This window comes from Pecten maximus, chromosome 1 (assembly GCF_902652985.1).
Source record: "Pecten maximus chromosome 1, xPecMax1.1, whole genome shotgun sequence".
NCBI classification, from domain to species: Eukaryota; Metazoa; Mollusca; class Bivalvia; order Pectinida; family Pectinidae; genus Pecten; species Pecten maximus.
Genome location: NC_047015.1, coordinates 23927277 through 23950538, shown reverse-complemented (window position 1 = coordinate 23950538; position 23262 = coordinate 23927277). Strand labels below are relative to the sequence as shown.

The window sequence follows — 23262 nt, the reverse complement described above, 5'->3', positions numbered from 1 at the left end:
GTTTTTTGCAATATTGTTTAAAAACAAAATTTTGGAATACACTTTGATAAGCATTTAATTGTTTCCCTATTGCATTAAGAAAATGATTGATTGCTCATTACCTTAAAAGGAATAAATGATTGGGATGTAATTGGGGACTTGATAAAACTATAGCCAGGTGTTAAAACAGGCACACCTTAAGACTGATCCTCATCTGATACATATATATAGGTAAGGTATTATGGAGGTCCATAAGGTGGTGGTGAGGTGGGGTTTGGGCCCTGGGGCCCAGGTGGCCATGACAACATGCAGGCATATCCTGAGAGTATCAATTATACATACACGTACATAACTTGTTGTGTAGATATACATTGTATTTGTATTATATGTCTCTTACAGAACATAAATGAGAATATACGAAACTTCTGATTCTTGATTTTGTACTATGAAATGATTTCACGGTTGAATTAACAAATATTAGTGAAATAACAATACATTGAATTTAAAAATATTTTTGTCTGATAAAATAATAAATACTAAAATATATGTACATATACGTGTACTTGAGAAAACAAAATCTACAAACAGTCATCAAGGCCTAAGGTAGAATTAATCGTTAATATAAAATGTATATTAATTACATCTAAAAAATAGATGAAAAAGCATCAGCATTTTGAAATCAGGAAGCTTTAAGATAAACCTTAATTTTACACTATAATGAAATCTTTAAAAAAAAATAATGATAAAAACCCACAGCAAATCTAATTGATGGAGTTCTTTTTAATATTAGATAAAATTTTATCAACATCTAAATATACCTGGTAAAGTCAGGATGACAGATATAAGGCAGTCAATTGTATATATGTAACAACTACGTATACGGGTATCTAACACAAGTGTCCAGTGGCACTGTCCATTACCTGTATAGGGGGATTTGTGGTCACACCTGACTGGACGTATTGCACTACTAGTTTAAACGTAGTACACTATAGGAGTGCACTAGGGTGTAAAGGTTAGCATATATAACATACTTAACACAATTGACGAAGGAAGACAACTTTATGACTCGTGCCCTGACCTAACCCACGATCTACGGCACCAAATTGCCTAGCCAGAAATATACCCCGCAGCTTATACCGCTGCGCCAGACCAGCGTTCTTAAAAAAATACCAGAACGTTTCAATGGTGCGGCCCGATAGCCTGACATGATCACAATGGAAGTCGTCTGTTAGATGAATATCTGGTCGCAATGTAGAGAATTGGATTGGTGATGGGGATGCCCCGATTGCCTGGTTACTGTTATTGGTCTACTGTACTTACTTGTCTGTGCTATCGTTATCACAACATGGCTAATTATTTAATTTCACCACCACATAAGATGGATCAATCTTTTTTTTAACTTCCATGATCTGGGATCAGGACCATTCATAGTAAATCAGTATTTTACTGTTATCCCCTACCTCCCATCATAAAATACGAAAATGTGGTTATATTGCATTTAAGAATATATGAAACAAATACTGATTGATTGAGAATCATTCATTATTAATTAATCTCATATTTATGATAATTCTTTATTTAGCTTTTTATTTTAAAATATTTCAAAATGGGAAAGCATTCAAAAATACGAAAATAAACAGTACAGCTCTTTCTTATTAACGCATGGTAGAAATATTGCGACCACGCTAGAAATTTAGGTTCTACTATTCTGCTATTCCTAACAGTTACAGAAAAGATGGCTCCAAAAAACGTTAAGGGCAAAAAGGTAAGTTATATTGCCACACTATTCAATATCAATCATAATACGAAGACACTTTATGACGTGAAAAACAGACCTGAAAAAAGATTGATAATGTTGACGCTTTCTCCACGTGCCTCGCACAATGTTGTCTGCTGTTTGCGACCACGTGGTCGTACAATTTTCAAGTTTATAAGCAAAACTGGATTTTTACTTAGGCTATAGCTATTAGACAGTATACTTATTATTGTTTTTTTGTTAAGTTCAACTGAGAATGGGAAATGGTAAGTGATATTCCAAGTTGTAGAGCAGATGTATGTCTGATGACCGTCTTCTCTAAATCTTCATATTTCAAAACTAGCACTGTGCATGGCCAGGCCCCAATATTTGTCAATCAACAGTAAAAGTTTGATACACATTATGATCGATCAGTTCACATGTACATCTGAAAAAATATACTGATTACGTTTGTATAGGAAAATTAGAGTTATCAAATTTTAGTGTAGTGTAGTAGATGGAACAGAACATCAGGTTGGGGAAACCACCAGCCTGCAAACAGTATGCAAACTTGCCTATTATACGCCAATGAGATATAGCGTTGTTACTAAAAATAGCAAAAATCACTTTAAATTTGATTTTTTAAGAATTTTCATCCACATTGCATTTATTTAGTCATAGAACATACAAGTGCAAAAATGAAAAATTTCTGCACAAAGGAAAGTACTAAAAATTGAACTGAAAATTGAACTAATACTTCTGATAGAGTAACATCAAGTTTCTAAGTAGACTATTCTTTCAGTAAACACCTTTCAGTAAGATAATTAACCTTTTCAAAGATTAAGGCACCATTAGATAATGACTGACATTGTCATCTCAAGACAACCAAAATTTAAGTTTGGGCAGGTAAAAAATGTTTGTATTCTCTTTCCAAGGCAGGTGAGGTATTGTTATCTCTAACATGATTTTCTTGTTTGATTTCCTGCATTCTGAGTGATACGTATAAGGAATTTACCAGGATGACTTGTATAGTAGTATGTTAAAATATATTAAAACAAACAATTTGTAGTTGAAATATATTGTTCTGTGTTTGTAAATCAAATTTTCAAGGTTGGAAAAGTAGGTCGCTGAGGCCTTTATTTCACTTACGTTTTTTAAGACGTTTAAAGTGCAGAAAAGAAAAACATTACTGCAATAAAATCATTTAAATTACAGTTTATATTGTTTTCTTTCAATTCTGATTGCAAATATTTTTAACTTGGTTAATATTTAAGCATTGAACTGCTTTAGTTGGCAGTTATGGGCTGATAATGCCAACTGGCCAAAGGCAAAATTAATGAAGCAAACCTGGAGCATCATGTTAAATTAGCCTTTGTCCAGTTGGATTTATCAGCCCATAACCGACAACTGAAAGCAGATTAATGCTGTCTGTCTAGCTTTTCAAAAGGAAAATGTGTAAAAAAAATTCAAATTGGGGTGTGATTCACTAAAGTCTTAGCACATTATTAATGCATCGGTTGGCAGTTTATGAGATGGTAATGCTCCACTACTGTTGGTAAGGTTATATATAGTGACATTGATGTCATCAAGTGGTAAATATTAAATGATGAAATATTCAATAAATAGTTTTCAAACAGACTTTTTATATATTTCATTAAAATGCATATATGTAGTGTGATGCTAGTAGAAATTGCATTCAGCCAAGTTTCTAAGCTCCACCTCCCAAGGGAAAGGGGCTTGAACAATATTTTTACACTGGTACCTATTAATCATGGTTTTTCATGTCGCTCATGATAAGTCACGGGTAAACTTGCTTGTCACAGGTCCATTTTACTATGTCTAAGTATATGATGAATAATATAACATAAATCCATGTAGTCTGTCATAGGTATTTATATTATATTCCATGTGTAATATACATATTGTATAAAATTAAAAAAAGTAGGCAAAGTCTTTACAGAATGAGAAAATGTTTTCCATGGCATAGATTCAACAACCTAGGTTTTTGCATTCCAGACAAAAATGCATTAGCATTTGATAGAATGTACTTAAGCTACTCAAAATTAACACAATTATCTAGAGACAATTGGGTTTATTGACAATTTTGTGTCAAGAGAGGGGTCACCTGTTGGGGCACATGTGCTTTCTCCATTTACTCCAGTATCCTACCATTTTCAGACATTTCATGAATATCTTTTAGGGCCAACAAGAGTTATATCTCGTTTAACAATTGTAGAATAAAGGTTATATTTTAAGGTATGATATTAACATTATTTTGTTTCTTAAAGGGAACAGCAACTCCAAACAACAAAGGAAAGAAAGGGAAGGCTGTAGCTCCTCCTCCTCCAGTAGAATCGGAAAGTGAAGAAGATTCTGAGGATGATGATTCTGAAGAAGAGGTAAAACTTGCAAAATTAATAGTTTTGTTTTGTTGTATTTCAGTTTTTTCTGTTCAATAATTATGAAAATTCAAGTCTTACAGTTAACTTTTTAGCAACACATTATGTAACTCCCAATTATTTCAATGGGTCTTAATCAATATCTCGATAGATCTTCAGACTAATCATGATTTGATGCTGGTAATTACTAATTAGTACTTGTGTTGTTATAATTAACATTAACACTATATCAGGGCCAAGCAAAAAAACTTCCAAAAGCACTTATATGATCAGAATCTTTTGGACTAAAGGCAAGTGGAGTGTAAAAAAAATCATTATTTGATCCAGAAATTTTACAGATTTCTAAGAATGTCAAAGCATAACTCATTAGAAACAGATTATAACTGTGTAAGTTTCATGTTTATTTTCAAGGTAACTGTACCTGTTACAACAAAATCAAATAAAGTTGCACCTAAAAGAAAAGCTGACAGTTCCGATGATGATGACGATGATGATGACGATGATTCAGATGATGATGATGGTATGTGATTAAGTTTTAAAGATAGGAACATGTTTTTTTCTTTTCATTTTGATCCTATGGCCAACTTGCCGCAAATAATGATGCTTATTGCAAAGCAATAAAAGCAACCGACAAAAAATCATGGTACATCAGGATAATTTCAGGGGGACAAACTTTCTCTCTGAACATGGTTAATATATACGTTTTTTTCAGACAACTGGTATGCAAAATTGAAAAAAGAAAGATTTTGGTAATGTAGTTTGTGAATAATGCCCATTTCTCTTTGGATATTTCCCAGCTAATTTGAAGGTTTTTCATTGCAGTTGTGCATGTTCAATTTGGGGATAGATCAAAAGAACAGTACAGTCATATTGATTATTGTCAAAAACAGGTGTTGATATAACAGTTGATTGAAAGGAAAGAGGAGAAAAGTTAACAAAAATAGCATAGTCCTTTAACATAATATGGTGGTGGATGCCAAGATCCCCCAGGATCTTTATTTAAAAAAAAATCCATTTCTAGATGACAAATAAGGACATGAAGTAGGATTTTTCATGACGTAGATATTAGGAAAATGCACTAATAATCTCACTTTTATTATAATGATCGAGTGAATGAGTTTAATTGAATAACAATAGACTTTCACCCGAGAAACCACCTTATTTATCAAGTTGGAAATTGGCTGTTTCATATCAATATCAAATTAAGACTAGTCCTGATCTAGCCAAAAACATGCAAGTGCCGAAGTATGCCAAGGCTTTTCTGTATTCAACATCAATGTTTAAACCTTTGTAGAGCCTATGCCAGTAGTGAAAAGTCCACCTAAGAAAATAATGAAAAAAACAGAGGAAAGTGACGATGATGATGACGATGATGATGATGATGATGACGATGAAGGTAAATTATGAAATTTACTTTCTTTTCTTTATGCTTCTTTTTTTGTTCAGTGGCTCTGTATTTTCTTGAAATCTAATCCTAGTAAAGTAGAGAGGGGCTATTTAAGTAAAAGATATATCCTTAGTGTGCAAGAGAAAATGCAGCTTATTATATTGTATGGTTCTAAAATCACTTCTATGGAGTCCTCTCCTTGGGTAGATATTTTTCTGGAATAGCCACAATTTGGATAATGACAATATTTCATTTATTGCTGAAATTTAATTGAATTGTTCCTGGATCTATATACAGTCAAACCTGCTCTAACGACCCCCTGTATATAACGACTGCCTGTCTATAACGACCAGTTTTAAGATTCCCCATGAGATTTTACTATATAACGACCCTCTGTATAGCGACTACCTGTCTAATGTGGCTAACGACCGGTGATTTCGGAACGGCGGTCGCTAATTTGTTTTCTATAGCGACCGATTTCTGTCAGCCATCTTCTGCTCTCGGCAGTCATCCCTCATAAAATCCCCGGAAAATTCAGACACATCGACCCTAGCTTGATTATACAAACAAAGGACCACCACAACCCTGGCCTGAGTATATAAACAAAAGACCCCTACCACCTGTTAGCCTATACAGGGATAACTCTGGCTCTTAAAACCTATGGGAGATTTTATGAGATTAGCAAAATTCCTATGAGATTTGTCTGTATAAAGAGGTAGAATTTTGAATTTTTAATGAGATTTTTTTGAAAAACATGGGTAAAAATCCCCAAATCTCTGCCCAAAGTAATCCCTGCCTATAATTACTGTAGCTGCCCTGGCCTGGGGCTCGGTAAGAGAGGAGTCGGGTCACCATGCGTGTCGGTATTACATTACAACTGTGCACAGGTGGCTTCATTTGACACGGTCAGTTAATTTTGTGATTACAAGTAGGATACATCACTTCAATAACAAACACTGGTCATATCTGTGAACAAGATTTACTCACATGAAAGCCAATAATGCCTTTCTTAATCGTAGCTGTCGGTACTAGCGTTTGTACTGCCGCCATCTTTAATCAGTCAATACTAATAAAAAGTCGTAAACTGACACAAATATCCGGATTTCAATTTGAGTCAGAAAAAAAATAATTTTTGTTTTAAGAAGTAAGACTATAACACAAAATAATTAGTAGTAACACAAATATAATTAATTAACTAATTATTGTGTATTCTTTTTCTTTATTTATGAAAGAAAGGGAGATAATTTGATAGATACATATAGCATTATTTCAGAACAAAATATTTAAAAAAAATTATCCATAAGACCATTTTGAGTTATATTTTGTGTTTGGGTCCACAAATCATTAAATATTAAACCCTTCAGATTTATAAAGTTTATGCATTTATTTAACTTCTGACTGGTCTTCTGAATGCGCTGTTCAATGACAATTTATTTATGGCAGGTTTAAGTAAATTGGTTGGTGCAATAATTTTGACCTGCCTATAAAGGCAACCTGTCTATAGTGACCGTTTTTCTGTCTCCCCTTGGGCGGTCGCTATAGACAGGTTTGACTGTATACTATTAAGTTGTGCAGCTGAAAAATTATGATTTTCTTCTCATTTGCAGATGATGATGACGATGATTCTGAAGAAGGTATGCTTAGCAATTCTAGTTCAGTCTGTCATAGTGTATTCAAGTCATTTTTAGGTACGGTAAACCTCCGATTAATTCGAACACGCGGATAGTTCGAACACACATTTTTTTCTAGAAAACCAGTAATTTTTTAGCTAGTAATAGTTCGAACTCTGGCTGTTTATAACTGACACCATTTCGGATAGTTCGAACTTGTCAAATGAAGAACGTAAAGTAAGGGGTTTTTTTATCGGCAAACTCAATTGAAAGCTCGCGACGACCCGGCCCCGATGACCGGCCCAGAAAAAATGCCAAGATTTAAATTTGATCAACAAGCACGTTTAGGTTATAAGATTGTATGCGTGATCATTAGAATGCGTCTGTGATTTAATATATGCCACATATTTTAGCTTTAATTCAGTTTTTGTTACATTGCAAAATACACCACGCACGAGACAGCTAATTGCAAAATTTAGGCCCCGACAATGTATAAATAACATGCGATATTTGTATTCGCGCTGTGTATGGCAAACTAAGAAATCGTCCGTGTATTTTCACATATAACTAGTGTTAACTTAGCATTATGATTATTTAATTGTCACTGGACAATCTCTTAAATATTGCCAATCAAGGTATTACCTGAAAACCTGCGACCTCACGCTAGGTAAGCAGGCCACGCGAGGTGTCGCTTGCGGTAAAGTTGAAAGGATCGGCCGCCCGATCGTGCCAAGTGACGTGAAGAGCATTCATATCCAGTCAAAACAATCCACAGGTGTCCCAATTAGTGATGGATAATTTTGCAGGTATCAACTATGTTTTGTAGATAATACGACTGGGCATATTTAAAAGCAGACATGTTGATGTTCTGACCTAATTTTACCAACACATATCGCCTATTTTTACAGTAGTGGTTTCGTAAACACAACAGGTTATGAAGACTGCTTTTGATGTATTTAAGAGACCATTTATTACAATAATAAAGTGATAGTTTCTCATTCAGATAAAAAATATAATCATGCAAAGATTATACTGTACAAATGTTTAACTTTTGTGTCACAAATGAAACGTGTACTGTACTGTTTTGGGCCCTACTGAAGCTACGCATTGCCCGATCCGCGAGCGGCTTCGCGCAAAAACCATCATAATTATCGCGAAATGAAGAACGTTTAACGATCAATTAATATTGAATTAAATGAAAAACTATCATTTTACTTTCTTATAAATGTGCAATTGTTCAGGCCGCCGTTGTTACGTATCAGATTTACGATGGATGTGTTTGTGTCTAATGATTTTACTCTGCCGAGATTTTCGCCGATATTGTCTCGAATAGTTCGAACTCAGGCATATTTTCTGAAGCATAATTTCGAATAATTCGAACAGGTACGTCAATATTTATTTAATTTTGTTCGAACTAACTGGAGGTTTACCGTACCTGGTTAATATGATGTTGATGGTCAAGGGCCTGTGTGGTCCGCAGTGGACTGTAGGCCCTGTTATGGCCCGTGGAGACGAGTCCTCCTCTGTCATTGGTGGGGTCCATTTTAGAAGGAAGAAATAGTATCTGGTCCTGTCAAATTTCTTTGATATATATAGTTATGTTAAAGGGAAAGTAAGAAGCTGATACAGTTGCTGTCCTTATATCAAGTCTTCTGATATTCTTTTGCCAAAACTTAAACAACTTGTTCAAAAACAAATTGTATATATGTAGCTGGGTGTTGTCTGTGGTGGGGTAGATTGAACACAAACCATAGGGTTAGAGGAATGTTTGATGTGCACACTTGGACCACCACAAGATTAAGCATTTTCGAACTCGGATTAAGGCAACTAGAATATTTGATTCAAGCTCAATAGAAAAACATCTGCAAAAGAAGAATTGATGCAGTATCCAGTATCAGAAGTGAATTATGCATGTGAATCTCAATATTTCTTCTGCAGTTATCGACTGCTATGTAACACTGACATAATTCCATTTAAGCACTGAATAAAATTGCTCTGTTGTATCAATTTAAAAGATATTGCTATATTTGATGAAAATTGAAAAGTCTTTTGTTCGGAATTAAAACATAAAACGATTTCAATCTATTAAAGATTAGGGTAACGATATATCGATACTACGATAAATGTCGTCATACATAACCGCGATACGATACACGATACGTAAACTTAGTATCGCGATACCTTAAATTACTTACTATAAACGAGTTGTCGCCCTTTGCGCGCTCTCTAAACCTACTACAAAGAGGAGGAAACTTGCCTCACCACCTGCAACATTGAAGTCGCCCGTTTGGCGACAATTTGGATTCCCATACGAAACAGTTGACGGGAAAGAAACAGTAAACAAACATGTTTAAAGATCTAAACAAATTTAAACATTGAATTCTGGAAAGCAAAAATTATCTGATTGTTTTTTAATTTTGTGAAATCATTTTATGTATCGAGATACATATCGTATCGTGGGTCCTGTATCGAGATGCGTATCGTATCGTGAGGGAAAGATTGTTACTAGACAAAAAAATTAAGATGTCAATTTCTCAAATGCCTTTTGTTTTAATGAAGAAAAAAGATTGTAGGTATTTCATGAATGAGAGATATTTATATATTCTAATTATGTACTCGTAATTAACTGGTGATTTTTGTTCCTTTACAGAAGAAGTGCCCGTTAAGGCCAACGGCATAGCTAAAGTTGTAGCTCAAGCTGGTAGGTATTCATAAGTAATCATTACTAATCAAACTAAAGTATATTTTTAACTAATAATGGTCATATAGGGAAATACTGATCATAAATTGTAGTTTTGTACAAAATGTCTTTTGGGTCTCCAAAACAATTTGTGCCACAAACATTTCATAACATTTGAATTACAAATTTACAAATATATATATGATGTACTATTATCTATCTACTTTAGTTGAGCAGACTTGTATTCCTGTATAATATCAATTTTGAGAAAATCAGATTGTTTTATACCAATATTAGATGATGATGATGACGACGATGACGATGATGATGACGATGAAGATGAAGATGATTCTGAAGATGAAGAAGATGAGGAGGAGGAAGACAGTGACGAGGAAGAAGAAGGCACAAAAAAGAGAAAAAAGATGCAAAATAATAAACCAGCCAAGAAAGCCAAAACTGAGCCTGCAGCAAAAAGCAAGTTAACATTTTATCACTTATTTTTGAGTTTGTCATATTTTGAGCATTATATGCATTTATGGCATTGTTATGGATTTTGAACAAAAGTGTTATCAATACTATACTGGTGCACTAGAAAGCTTTGTGATAAAAGACAATGCTTAAGGATTTACCGTATTTGACCTAATAAGGGCGCCTGCCAATAAGGGCGCCCCTACCTTTTTTTCAAGGAAATAAATCTTTGACTGAGTGTCAAAATGGTGTTCAAAAGTAATAATTCATGTGAAAAGTTTTGCTACTTTATGTGTTCAATTTTCTTCAGCAAATTAAGTTACTGGAACACAAGTTTTCGCCACATTTTGTCTATTCCTACAGATGACATGTGAGTGCGAAGAGCACCTGAAACTAAACACACATACAAATAATATCTTACCATCTTTATTTGAAGATAAAGTAAAAGACTTCATTCTTGTTGATAAAAAACTTTTTGTTCAGAACAGAAAGCTAGTAAAAGACATTGTAAATCAATTATTAAGTCAAAGAAAACGATGTGTGATATGATCTGGGAAATCACCTGTGTGAACATAAATGGTGGAACACACGTTCTCTGGTCGTAAGATCAGCTGGCATGGTTTACAAGTTTACAGGAATATCCAAGTGATGTTTAAGCTTAATATATGACAATGAATAGATATCTTCATCTGGAATATTTTTATGACTGAATATTTTACCGTTTCCACAGCCTGGCTTGGGTATTCTGCTACAAGGTATAGTCTGTATCATAAAACTTCAGAATAACTAATCTTAATAAGGGCGCCCCCACTGTCAATTGCCCGCGCCCTGCGCCCTTATTAGGTCAAATACGGTAGTTGACTTTTTCATAATGCTAGTTATTGGTCAAATGAATACAATCAGCAGCAGGGTATTGTTGAAGCTATCAACGATAGCTTGTAATTAGTTGACTGTAAATTGACAACATGTTTACATGGATTTATGTAGACAAGGTTCTCATTTGCTATGTCAACTTATCTAGCATTTCAGCAATAATTCAAGCCATGTATTTGTTCTTGAAGTGTTCTCATAATGTCGATGGGTTGTGACTTGTTGATACAACTGTTTTAATTAGTTGACTGTAATTATAAATTGACAACATGTTTACATGGATTTATGTAGACAAGGTTCTCATTTGCTATGTCAACTGATCTAGCATTTCAGAAATAATTCAAGCCATGTATTTCGTTCTTGAAGTGTTCTCATGATGTCAATGGGTTTTGACTTGTTGATGCAACTTTTTCCTTTTACTTCCTAAATGGTTGAATGTATTTAAATGTTGCAGATGCTGAATATGACCAGTAGATAATTTGTCAACTTCAAAAAGTATCCCTGTTTATTGGAAAAGTGTTGAAAAGTAATATAAATTAACATTTGTGTTAAAGCTGTGTCAGCCTTTTGTAATGCTGTTGGTGGAACATACACATTTAATGCTACACTGTAGATATGTGTGAGCACCTGGTGCATTCAGATATTAATTTATCAATTTGTTTTACAGCAACCCTTCATGTTAATAATGTAGCTGAAATGCCAGACGATAAAGTCAAAAAGATATTTGAAAAGAAAGGAATATCTGTGGCAGAGGTCCGACGTCCAAGACCAGGTGGACGGTAAGCTTGTGCTGTTTGGAAAACTCATTCTGATAAGACTAATATTGCTATTTCTTTTCTTTTCTTTACTCAATCCTTACCACGCTTGCAAAGGCATAAGCCAATACAACTGTGGTGGTTAATCACAGCAAACCTTAGTTGTGTAGCCTCTAGAAGGTACCACCTTTACCTGGTTAAATGCATTTGGAACACATCTGGAATTATTCATATCTAGTAAAGACTGTATGTAGGGCTTCTATGTGTTTATTATTTATAGGGGTTTATATAAGAATATCTTTAATAAGCGGCAAACATTTATGTTGACGGAAAATTCTAAGGGACCTTCCAGAATTCTTCGTCTGGAAGTGGCAGGATCAGGCACTTATTTGAAATTTAAAGGGTGGTGGAGGTAAAGTCATGAAATTTAAAGGGTGGTGGAGGTAAAGTCATGAAATTTAACGGGTGGTGGAGGTAAAGTCATGAAATTTAATGGGTGGTGGAGGTAAAGTCATGAAATTTAAAGGGTGGTGGAGGTAAAGTCATGAAATTTAATGGGTGGTGGAGGTAAAGTCATGAAATTTAATGGGTGGTGGAGGTAAAGTCATGAAATTTAAAGGGTGGTGGAGGTAAAGTCATGAAATTTAAAGGGTGGTGGAGGTAAAGTCATGAAATTTAAAGGGTGGTGGAGGTAAAGTCATGAAATTTAATGGGTGGTGGAGGTAGTCATGAAATTTAATGGGTGGTGGAGGTAAAGTCATGAAATTTAATGGGTGGTGGAGGTAAAGTCATGAAATTTAATGGGTGGTGGAGGTAAAGTCATGAAATTTAATGGGTGGTGGAGGTAAAGTCATGAAATTTAATGGGTGGTGGAGGTAAAGTCATGAAATTTAAAGGGTGGTGGAGGTAAAGTCATGAAATTTAATGGGTGGTGGAGGTAAAGTCATGAAATTTAAAGGGTGGTGGAGGTAAAGTCATGAAATTTAAAGGGTGGTGGAGGTAAAGTCATGAAATTTAAAGGGTGGTGGAGGTAAAGTCACATTTTGCTAGTATTCCTATACAGTGCAACTTCCGAAAACTGAACCATTTAAAAACCAAACACTTATGAATGCAGAACAAATTGTAATTGTACAGAATTGGTCCTTCATTATAGTATAAAAAAAACTTCCAAATGCTGATCCCTCTGAATTCGGATAACCATAAATACACCCCACACCTCACACCTTATCTTTTTACAGCCCTAGCCCTATATTTGATAAGGTTGATTAATTGATTATCTGTATTAATTGTTATTTTATTTGTGGACAGGTTTGTTTATGTTGATTTGGCTGATGCATCACAACTTGATCAGGCTCTGAAGCTAGATGGTGTGAAAGACATGAAAGTGTCATTGGCAAAATCAGATGCAAATAAACAGAAAAAAGAAGATTACAAGTCTTTTGGTAAGAATGAAATGATATTTTAGCTTTGATAGCTATTTGCCAATCTTGTTCATAATAATAGTGATATTCCATGTCCACAACAGAGTGGGTAAATGGTGTTGATCATTATTATAGATACAGGCTTGATAGAAGAGAGGTCCAACATATTGCGCTGTCAGTCGCATATTATTTGTTTGTTTTAGGAAGGTAAAGGAATGTATCTTTCTGTTGTGCCTTGCCATTGTTATACGACTGATTTGATTTCAAGCAACATATTTGATATATATATATTTACAGAATTATTTGTTGATGTTTCTGAAAAAAATACTTAATAAAATTTCTGTCCCAAAAATTATTCATATCATAACGTAATCTCAGGTATGATTCTTCACACATTATTATTGAGGTGAAAACCATTTATATTAATGGGTCCATAGTTTCAAGTGTGCATGCCTTCCCTTAAGTTTTCATGGCGATTTTAAGGAATCATAATTAATAATCACCATTTTACTGGATCCATATAAAGTATGTTTCTAAACTTGTACCTACGTACTTGCGCATCCGAGGCTAGGTGTGATCTCACCAACGTAATCTGGGTCTCTTCACCAACCTAAACTATGTCTCTTCACCAACTTAACCTGGGTCTCTTCACCAACATAACCTGGGTCTCTTCACCAACATAATCTGGGTCTCTTCACCAACGTAATCTGGGTCTCTTCACCAACATAACCTGGGTCTCTTCACTTACGTAATCTGGGTCTCTTCACCAACCTAATCTAGGTCTCTTCACCAACGTAATCTGGGTCTCTTCACCAACATAACCTGGGTCTCTTCACCAACATAATCTGGGTCTCTTCACCAACATAACCTGGGTCTCTTCACCAACGTAATCTGGGTCTCTTCACCAACATAACCTGGGTCTCTTCACCAACGTAATCTGGGTCTCTTCACCAACGTAATCTGGGTCTCTTCACCAACCTAATCTGGGTCTGTTCACTAACTTAATCTGGGTCTCTTCACCAACGTAATCTGGGTCTCTTCACCAACGTAATCTGGGTATCTTCACCAACGTAATCTGGGTCTCTTCACCAACTTAACCTGGGTCTCTTCACCAACATAATCTGGGTCTCTTCACCAACATGGGTCTCTTCACCAACATAATCTGGGTCTCTTCACCAATGTAACCTGGGTCTCTTCACCAACGTAACCTCGGTCTCTTCAACATAATCTGGGTCTCTTCACCAACGTAACCTGGGTTTCTTCACCAACATAACCTGGGTCTCTTCACCAACATAACCTGGGTCTCTTCACAAACATGATCTGGGTCTCTTCACCAACTTAACCTGGGTCTCTTCACCAACATAACCTGGGTCTCTTCACAAACATAATCTGGGTCTCTTCATCAACGTAATCTGGGTCTCTTCACCAGCATAACCTGGGTCTCTTCACCAATTTAACCTGGGTCTCTTCACCAATTTAACCTGGGTCTCTTCACCAACATAACCTGGGTCTCTTCACAAACATAAACTGGGTCTCTTCACAAAGATAACCTGGGTCTCTTCACCAGCATAACCTGGGTCTCTTCACCAATTTAATCTGGTTCTCTTCACAAACATAACCTGGGTCTCTTCACCAACATAATCTGGGTCTCTTCACCAACATAATCTGGGTCTCTTCACACCAACATAACATGGGTCTCTTCACACCAACATAACCTGGGTCTCTTCACCAACGTAATCTGGGTCTCATCAACGTAATCTGGGTCTCTTCACCAACCTAATCTGGGTCTGTTCACTAACTTAATCTGGGTCTCTTCACCAACGTAATCTGGGTCTCTTCACCAACGTAATCTGGGTCTCTTCACCAACATAACCTGGGTCTCTTCACCAACGTAATCTGGGTCTCTTCACCAACCTAATCTGGGTCTGTTCACTAACTTAATCTGGGTCTCTTCACCAACATAACCTGGGTCTCTTCACCAACGTAATCTGGGTCTCTTCACCAACTTAATCTGGGTCGTTTCACCAACATAGTCTGGTTCTCTTCACAAAAATAGCCTGGGTCTCTTCACCAACGTAATCTGGGTCTCTTCACCAACATAATCTGGGTCTCTTCACCAACGTAATCTGGGTCTCTTCACCAACTTAACCTGGGTCTCTTCACACCAACATAACCTGGGTCTCTTCACCAACATAACCTGGGTCTCTTCACCAACGTAATCTGGGTCTCTTTCACCAACCTAATCTGGGTCTCTTCACCAACGTAATCTGGGTCTCTTCACCAACATAACCTGGGTCTCTTCACCAACGTAATCTGGGTCTCTTTCACCAACCTAATCTGGGTCTCTTCACCAACGTAATCTGGGTCTCTTCACCAACCTAATCTGGGTCTCTTCACCAACCTAATCTGGGTCTCTTCACCAACTTAATCTGGGTCTCTTCACCAACGTAACCTGGGTCTCTTCACCAATGTAACCTTGGTCTCTTCACCAACGTAACCTGGGTCTCTTCACCAACATAATCTGGGTCTCTTCACCAACATAATCTGGGTCTCTTCACCAACCTAATCTGGGTCTCTTCACCAACGTAATCTGGGTCTCTTCACCAACATAACCTGGGTCTCTTCACCAATTTAACCTGGGTCTCTTCACCAACGTAATCTGGGTCTCTTCACCAACATAACCTGGGTCTCATCACCAACATAACATGGGTCTCTTCACCAACATAACCTGGGTCTCTTCACCAACATAACCTGGGTCTCTTCACCAACATAACCTGGGTCTCTTCACACCAACATAACCTGGGTCTCTTCACCAACATAACCTGGGTCTCTTCACAAACATGATCTGGGTCTCTTCACCAACTTAACCTTGGTCTTTTCACCAACATAACCTGGGTCTCTTCACAAACATAATCTGGGTCTCTTCACCAACATAACCTGGGTCTCTTCACCAACATAACCTGGGTCTCTTCACCAACATAACCTGGGTCTCTTCACCAACATAACCTGGGTCTCTTCACCAACATGACCTGGGTCTCTTCACAAACATGATCTGGGTCTCTTCATCAACATAATCTGGGTCTCTTCACCAGCATAACCTGGGTCTCTTCACCAATTTAACCTGGGTCTCTTCACCAACATAACCTGGGTCTCTTCACAAACATAACCTGGGTCTCTTCACCAACATAATCTGGGTCTCTTCACCAACGTAATCTGGTTCTCTTCACAAATATAACCTGGGTCTCTTCACCAACGTAATCTGGGTCTCTTCACCAACATAATCTGGGTCTCTTCACCAACGTAATCTGGTTCTCTTCACCAATCTAATCTAGGTCTCATAATGTATTATAAATGGGCCCATTATGCCTTCATTGATTTGAATTTCCGCTCTACAAAACAGATTTGGGTATAGAATCACACAGTCATACTTTCAGTTTCATCTCTGTATGAATGTAATATGTATGATTATGTATATATACTTGCTCTGACAAGAGTAAAAGTACGTGACTGTCATTATATTTAACAGAAGACAAAGATGCAATGACATTATTTGTGAAGAACCTGGCAGAAAGTGTCACAGAAGATGTATTACAAGAATTCTTCACAGGTTCCACATCAGTTCGTATGCCTAAGAAACATGATGGCAGTCCTAAAGGGTAAGAACATGTTTTTGTAATCCTTTAGATTAGTTAGAACTTATGATGTCTTGCATGCTCTGTTGGCTAGGATAGACATTTACAAATTACATGTCTAAATGGCTCAATGCCCTACAAAATCTCAATCACCGTAGTAAGCTCCTAAGACATGAACATATCTGTTGTGGTTTCACTGTTCAAATATAGGAAAATGCTCTTTCAGATTGTACCATTTGGAATACTGATATCTTTATTAACATTCCAGTATGTCTCCAGTGTAGTATCCTAATTGGAATACTGATATCTTTGTTAACATTCCAGCATGTCTCCAGTGTAGTATCCTAATTGGAATACTGATATCTTTGTTAACATTCCAGCATGTCTCCATTGTAGTATCCTAATTGGAATACTGATATCTTTTAACATTCCAGCATGTCTCCATTGTAGTATCCTAATTGGAATACTGATATCTTTGTTAACATTCCAGCATGTCTCCAGTGTAGTATCCTAATTGGAATACTGATATCTTTGTTAACATTCCAGCATGTCTCCAGTGTAGTATCCTAATTGGAATACTGATATCTTTGTTAACATTCCAGTATGTCTCCAGTGTAGTATCCTAATTGGAATACTGATATCTTTGTTAACATTCCAGCATGTCTCCATTGTAGTATCCTAATTGGAATACTGATATCTTTGTTAACATTCCAGACATGATCTTGCAATCCTAGCGAATATATCATTGTTTTGCTTTCTTAAAAATGTTATTTTATGAAATGCTCCATTTTCTTTTCAGATTTGCATATGTGGTTTTCACAAGTGCTACAGATGTTGAAAACATGCTTTCTGAAAAACAAGGGGCTGAATTAGAAGGAAATGCTCTGTTTTTAGACAAAGCAGGTGGTAAACCAAAAACTCAATTTGGATCCCCAGGGGGACGATCAGGTAGGTTTTTCATGTCAATAGTAAATTGAAATGAAAACAAAGTACTTCCAACAGCTTTTTTAGATTTAGATTTATTTATTTTCAATTCTACAGACCCGAGGGTCTACTTACAGAAAGGATAACAAATACAACATAAGTATAAAATATCAGTCAGTTATGTATGTAACACAGACTTGTATGTACAAAGTATTGAATTAGTGGAAAATAGTATTCTTTAGTGGTACTTTGAAATTATCGAGAGACAAATAAAACATCACAGTCTGGAACAAGAATCCTGTTTAAAACACTATACTTTCTAACATTTATGTGACTTCTCTGACAGTAAGACTGAATGGAACGATAACTTAGTTACTCTAACCTAGTTAAACGTGTTAAACCATAATGTAACCGAGTCAAACATCATACTCTAACCTAGTCAAAGTTAAATACCATACTCTAACCGAGTCAAGGTCGAAACACCATACTCTAACCGAGTCGGGACAAACACCATACCTAACCCGTTTTGAAGGCAATCGTCAAACTTCCTTTAATTCAAACAATAATTGTGACGCATGCCTCATTGTGTTTCAAAGAAAGCTTTTCTAAATCCTGTGTGTTTCCTGCAGTACTGGGCTATACATAGTTTCAATAAACTGTTGTCTTTTTTGCATTGCAGAAGGAGAAAAGTCGAAAGTATTATTTGTGAAAAATCTTTCATACTCCTGCACTGGTGATACTTTGCAAGAAGCATTTGAAGGATGTGTAGGAGCAAGAATTGCAAAATTTCCAGACACTGACAAGTCTAGAGGGTATGCAATGAAGCTTTGAAGGTCTTTACTGGATAAATATGATTATTAAATAAATAAATGAAGCAGACAGCATGTTGATAAACCTTGCTGTAACATTTCAAACTCGGTCTTTGTTGGAGTTGCTTTCAAAATGTATGTTAGCAGATTATTAACAGTTAAAAGTGAATTTTTATTTTTACACTGAAACAACTTTGATCACAGGTCTCAGCCACTTTCCTCGCACAAATATATTTAATATTTTCAAACTGTTGTTCAAAAAAACTTAATGCTTTGCATATAATTGGACGATTTTGTAATCCAGGTTTGGATTTTATGCTTTGCATATAATAGGATGATTTTGTATTCCAGATTTGGATTTGTGGATTTTGATACAGTAGAAGCAGCTGAGGCAGCATACAAGTCAATGGCTGGACAAGAAATTGATGGAAGACAAATATTCTTAAACTTTGCTGCAGGTGAGTTTGTTTACTGAACAATCTCTCTGACTATTCCTAGATACAGAGGTAACTGGTAACACTGTGGTTATGCGACTGCTGTAGAATGACTACAGCTGCATTTAACAGTGAAAAAAGTGTCCAAAATTCTAGATGAACAGTATCATTGTCATGGGGGGGGGGGGGGGGGACACATTTTAATCTTAAGCTCAATGATTGAGACTAGGCTGAAAACCTTTTTTAATACAGCAATGTTGACATTCGAAGTACAAGATGGTCGTTTACATTTGCAAGAAGATGAGAATATTTGAATTTTAGGTTATGTCTGTAATGTTGTAAAGTCTGAAATATGAGGTCTAAAATAACACTGCAGAAATTAGGAATTGATTAACACATTGCACTATTGTTCCAAGTACCACTACTGCTATTCAGCATGTATACAATAATAGTACTGGGTGCTTTAAAATCCAGTGACTGTTAATTTACCATTGAAGCACATATAATGTTTTTTATTATGCTCATGTACTTAACTTATATTTGTAATGGATGAAAATCTAAAGTTAACGTTTCAGTTTCACAATTTGTTTTCAATAAACTTTCAAGGGGCTAACATCATCGAAATTGAAATCCAACTGGCTCAGTATTCTTCATTCATGATTCATGACTCATATGATGCTTGTTTGCAATTTAGTAGAAACCACTTGCCCATCTGTTAAGACTTGCTCACTTGGTAGGAAGTAAGGTTTTGGGCTTAGGTTCACTTTGTGAACCTGTTGCTTCCCTATACTTATTTTTTTTATAATTGTTGACACATAGCATTTGTTACGGTCGAAATAAAGTGGGGAATGGTGACATTCATGTTGCACCAACTGATTTCTTGGTTTACAAAGGTGGTTATTTCATTTTTGTAGAGAGAGGTGGACGAGGAGGTGGAGGTGGTTTCCGAGGACGAGGTGGCCGTGGAGGTGGTTTCCGTGGACGAGGCGGTGATCGTGGAGGATTCAGGGGTAGAGGAAGAGGTGGAGACCAAGGGGGATTCCGTGGAAGGGGTCGTGGAGGTGGTGGACGAGGAAAGAGTCCATGTAAGTTGAGACATCAGTCTCTGAACTAGAAAACCTGTCAAAAAGATTTTGATTATAAATACTTAATGGTACCTTTATGTAAAAATCTGTTATATAAAGATGGGAATTATCAATATATTTTATCAGAAATAATCAGTATACATTCCTGTTGTTTATTTTTCATCTTTATCATAAGTTATACATCTGTGTGATCATAGAAGTAGAAGGGATTGATCCTGCTTGTATTGTATGCATGGTTACATTCACCATTTATTGGTTGGTGTAATTCCACAACAGTATGCCAAGATAGATTATCAAGTGCATGGAATAAATATATGATCAAGCACACATTGACATTGTAGATTGCATATTACCATTGTAGCAAAAACAATAATAATGATAGTAAATATTTACTTTCCTTTCAGCTGCCAAAGGAAGTATACAACACTTTGAAGGAAAGAAGAAGACATTCAGTGACTAAGATGTGTCTCATATAGAATAATTGACTTGGAACAATGTAAATATGTGTAAATGTATGAACTGCTATTGGCAGATAACATTACACATTTTATCAATGTGAATTTGGATTTAAAATGACGATAATATTTTAAGTTTTCATTTATCAATACAGAAATGTTAAGTGACAACTTTTGAATGGAGGACCAAGTCACTTGACCCTGACAAATTATTAGGTCGAATGTTAAAAGTTCTCCGAATAACCATTTGTCCGTGATCACATTGTGTCGTACATTTTCATTCAGATCTGTGGATATTATGCAGAAAGATGCTGCAAATATTTGTGACCTGTAGACACAGTAGACATTTTCTACTTCATGAGTGTCCATTTTTTAAGGATTTTATAAATTGTTTATCTAATCATGATTAAAAACGTCCTGTTTACATTGACCCCAGGACATTTGCAGCAGTGACGGTGGGGGATATAAAATAAGTTTAGAAGTTTTGTTCACTGATCTGTTACATATTTTACAATGTTCATGTATGGAATACTTCTCCATATTATGAAAGAATGTGGCATTAATGTCATTATAGATGTAATGAACATTTTTAGATATTTTTAGGTGTTTTAGTAACAATTTTTCAATATATTAAATTGCTTTCATATCATTTTACCCAATCCTGCATCTTTCGTAGAAATTAATGGGAGATAACTACCTTTCATATAAGGTAGAAGTAAGTGGTTCTTCTGATACAAATGTGTATCTAGCTGTTATGGAATGATTGTGTTCACATTTATTGTTTTGTTTTCCATTGTATGTTAATTTCTGTTGACAAATATGCTTACTATTTAGATTGTTTTAGCATTAATCATAGTTGAACAGGAATACAGAAAATAATACCAAGCTACTCTCAACTAAAATATTTGACAATGTTTTATAAAGGTTGAATGACGCAGCATCTTATTGATAAATTGTAGATAGAAAACATGTAATCTATGAAGTTATAGATCATTTAAATCATTTGTACATAGAAACATGGAATCTGTGGAATTATTTGTCATGTGTACTTCATTAAATCTACCCAAATTTTGTCCTGTTTTTGCCTGTCATTTTGTGATGTAATGTGCCTTACTTCGTCTAGAGGAACATAACACAGTAAACTTTTCCCGGTAAGGTAGCGATTCAATTTCACCAGACCGCAAAGGTGTTAAAGAGACGGTCAGGAGAGATAGTTTTGACCAAGGGATACAAAGAAATAATTTCCTTGTGTTCCCTTGTGTGAATATTTAGGTATCCGACATTTTTTATCTCGACTAATAATGAGTGTTCTTACAGATGGATTAATACTGTTGTGATGTACGAGGGATGATTGATAAGTTGTGAGCCTCTATTGAAGGAGGTACTCGAGGATGTTCTTTTCAAGTCCTACTATTCTTTGATTATATAGGGCCGTGTACTCAAGGACTGGTCTCATTTGGTTAGTTTATATCGACTAGGTAGCACTCTAAAGTAAAGAAGAAGAGCGGCTTTTGCAAAATGGACAAAATCGGTTAGGGTTAGGTGAAAGAGTGTCATTGCCATGGTTGCCATTCACGATTGTGGCTTTAAATTGATTGAGCACCCGCCTTATTCACCTGATCTCGCTCCATCCGACTTTCATCTACTTCCAAAACTGAAAACAGCTTTTTCAGGCACCCTAACCCTAACATGCAGTGGATGACTTTTTGAAGAACCAAGAAAAAGAGTTCTACAAAAGTGGCATTGGGGCCCTTAAACACCGCTGGCAAAAGTGTATAGATACTGAAGGGGATTATGTCGAAAATCTTATCCCCGAAAGATTGCAAAATTAGCTATAATCATATCATTTTCCGAAATTTTGGCCCCCAGACCCCTTGACAAAAAATAATTACCACTAAATTACTGGATCCGCGCCTGTATTATTAATTTCGAACATGGACAAAATTTCCCTTCAAAACAACCGAGTTTGTTATGTCCCAGCCAATTGGTCCTTCAGTGGATGGATCACACAAAGAGCGTGATACTTTGAAGATGCTTTATTATGTTCAGATTCATTGAAAAACCACATTATATTGGAGTGGATCTCTTGCCCAGCTTGGTCTAATTTACGGAGGAGTGGTGTACCTAATTCGAAGGCATCGGAGGATTCGAAATCGAGGATTGTGATGGCGACCAGTGCACTGGAGTATATTGATGTTTGTTATCAGCTGTGCTATTCATGAGTTTATATTCCATGGTTTGATAGTGTGGGACAGTTTTCCATGTGTTTTAGCTCACCTGGTGTCTAATCTAGAAATTCTCACGAAACTGATGTTAGCAATGTTTACTACCTGTATTAAAACCACGGTATATATTTCCGTTTAGCTAATCAATCGTGTCTGATGTATTCATGTTTCAGAGTACAAGTAGTTTCACTCTGTCAGCTCCCTAGTCTATGACGTTGATTCATTGATGGGATGTTCTGACATGTCAACTTCAGAGGAGTCCGAACGTTTTCCTTCAGTTATTACAATGTAATTAAATGGCCGTTTTTAGTGGTCAGTTCGAATGTTTTCCAGAAATTTGTTGCGTGTCTTTCTAGTCTATGAAAAACATACGTAGAAACAACCTACCGGGTAT

General features: G+C 35.9%; 1 protein-coding gene across 1 annotated transcript; it reads left to right on the top strand.

Annotated features, from left to right (window-relative positions):
• Positions 1-1617: 1617 nt before the first annotated feature.
• Positions 1618-21716, top strand: LOC117322069 (nucleolin-like). The gene is made up of 15 exons (XM_033876848.1): positions 1618-1744; positions 4003-4113; positions 4525-4633; positions 5408-5509; positions 7108-7134; positions 9761-9811; positions 10088-10264; positions 11796-11907; positions 13192-13325; positions 16831-16960; positions 17736-17884; positions 18540-18672; positions 19021-19127; positions 20018-20188; positions 20593-21716. The coding sequence occupies exons 1-15, from the start codon at positions 1715-1717 to the stop codon at positions 20646-20648; spliced, it is 1599 nt and encodes a 532-aa protein (XP_033732739.1). The 5' UTR covers positions 1618-1714; the 3' UTR covers positions 20649-21716.
• The last annotated feature ends 1546 nt before the right edge of the window (positions 21717-23262 follow it).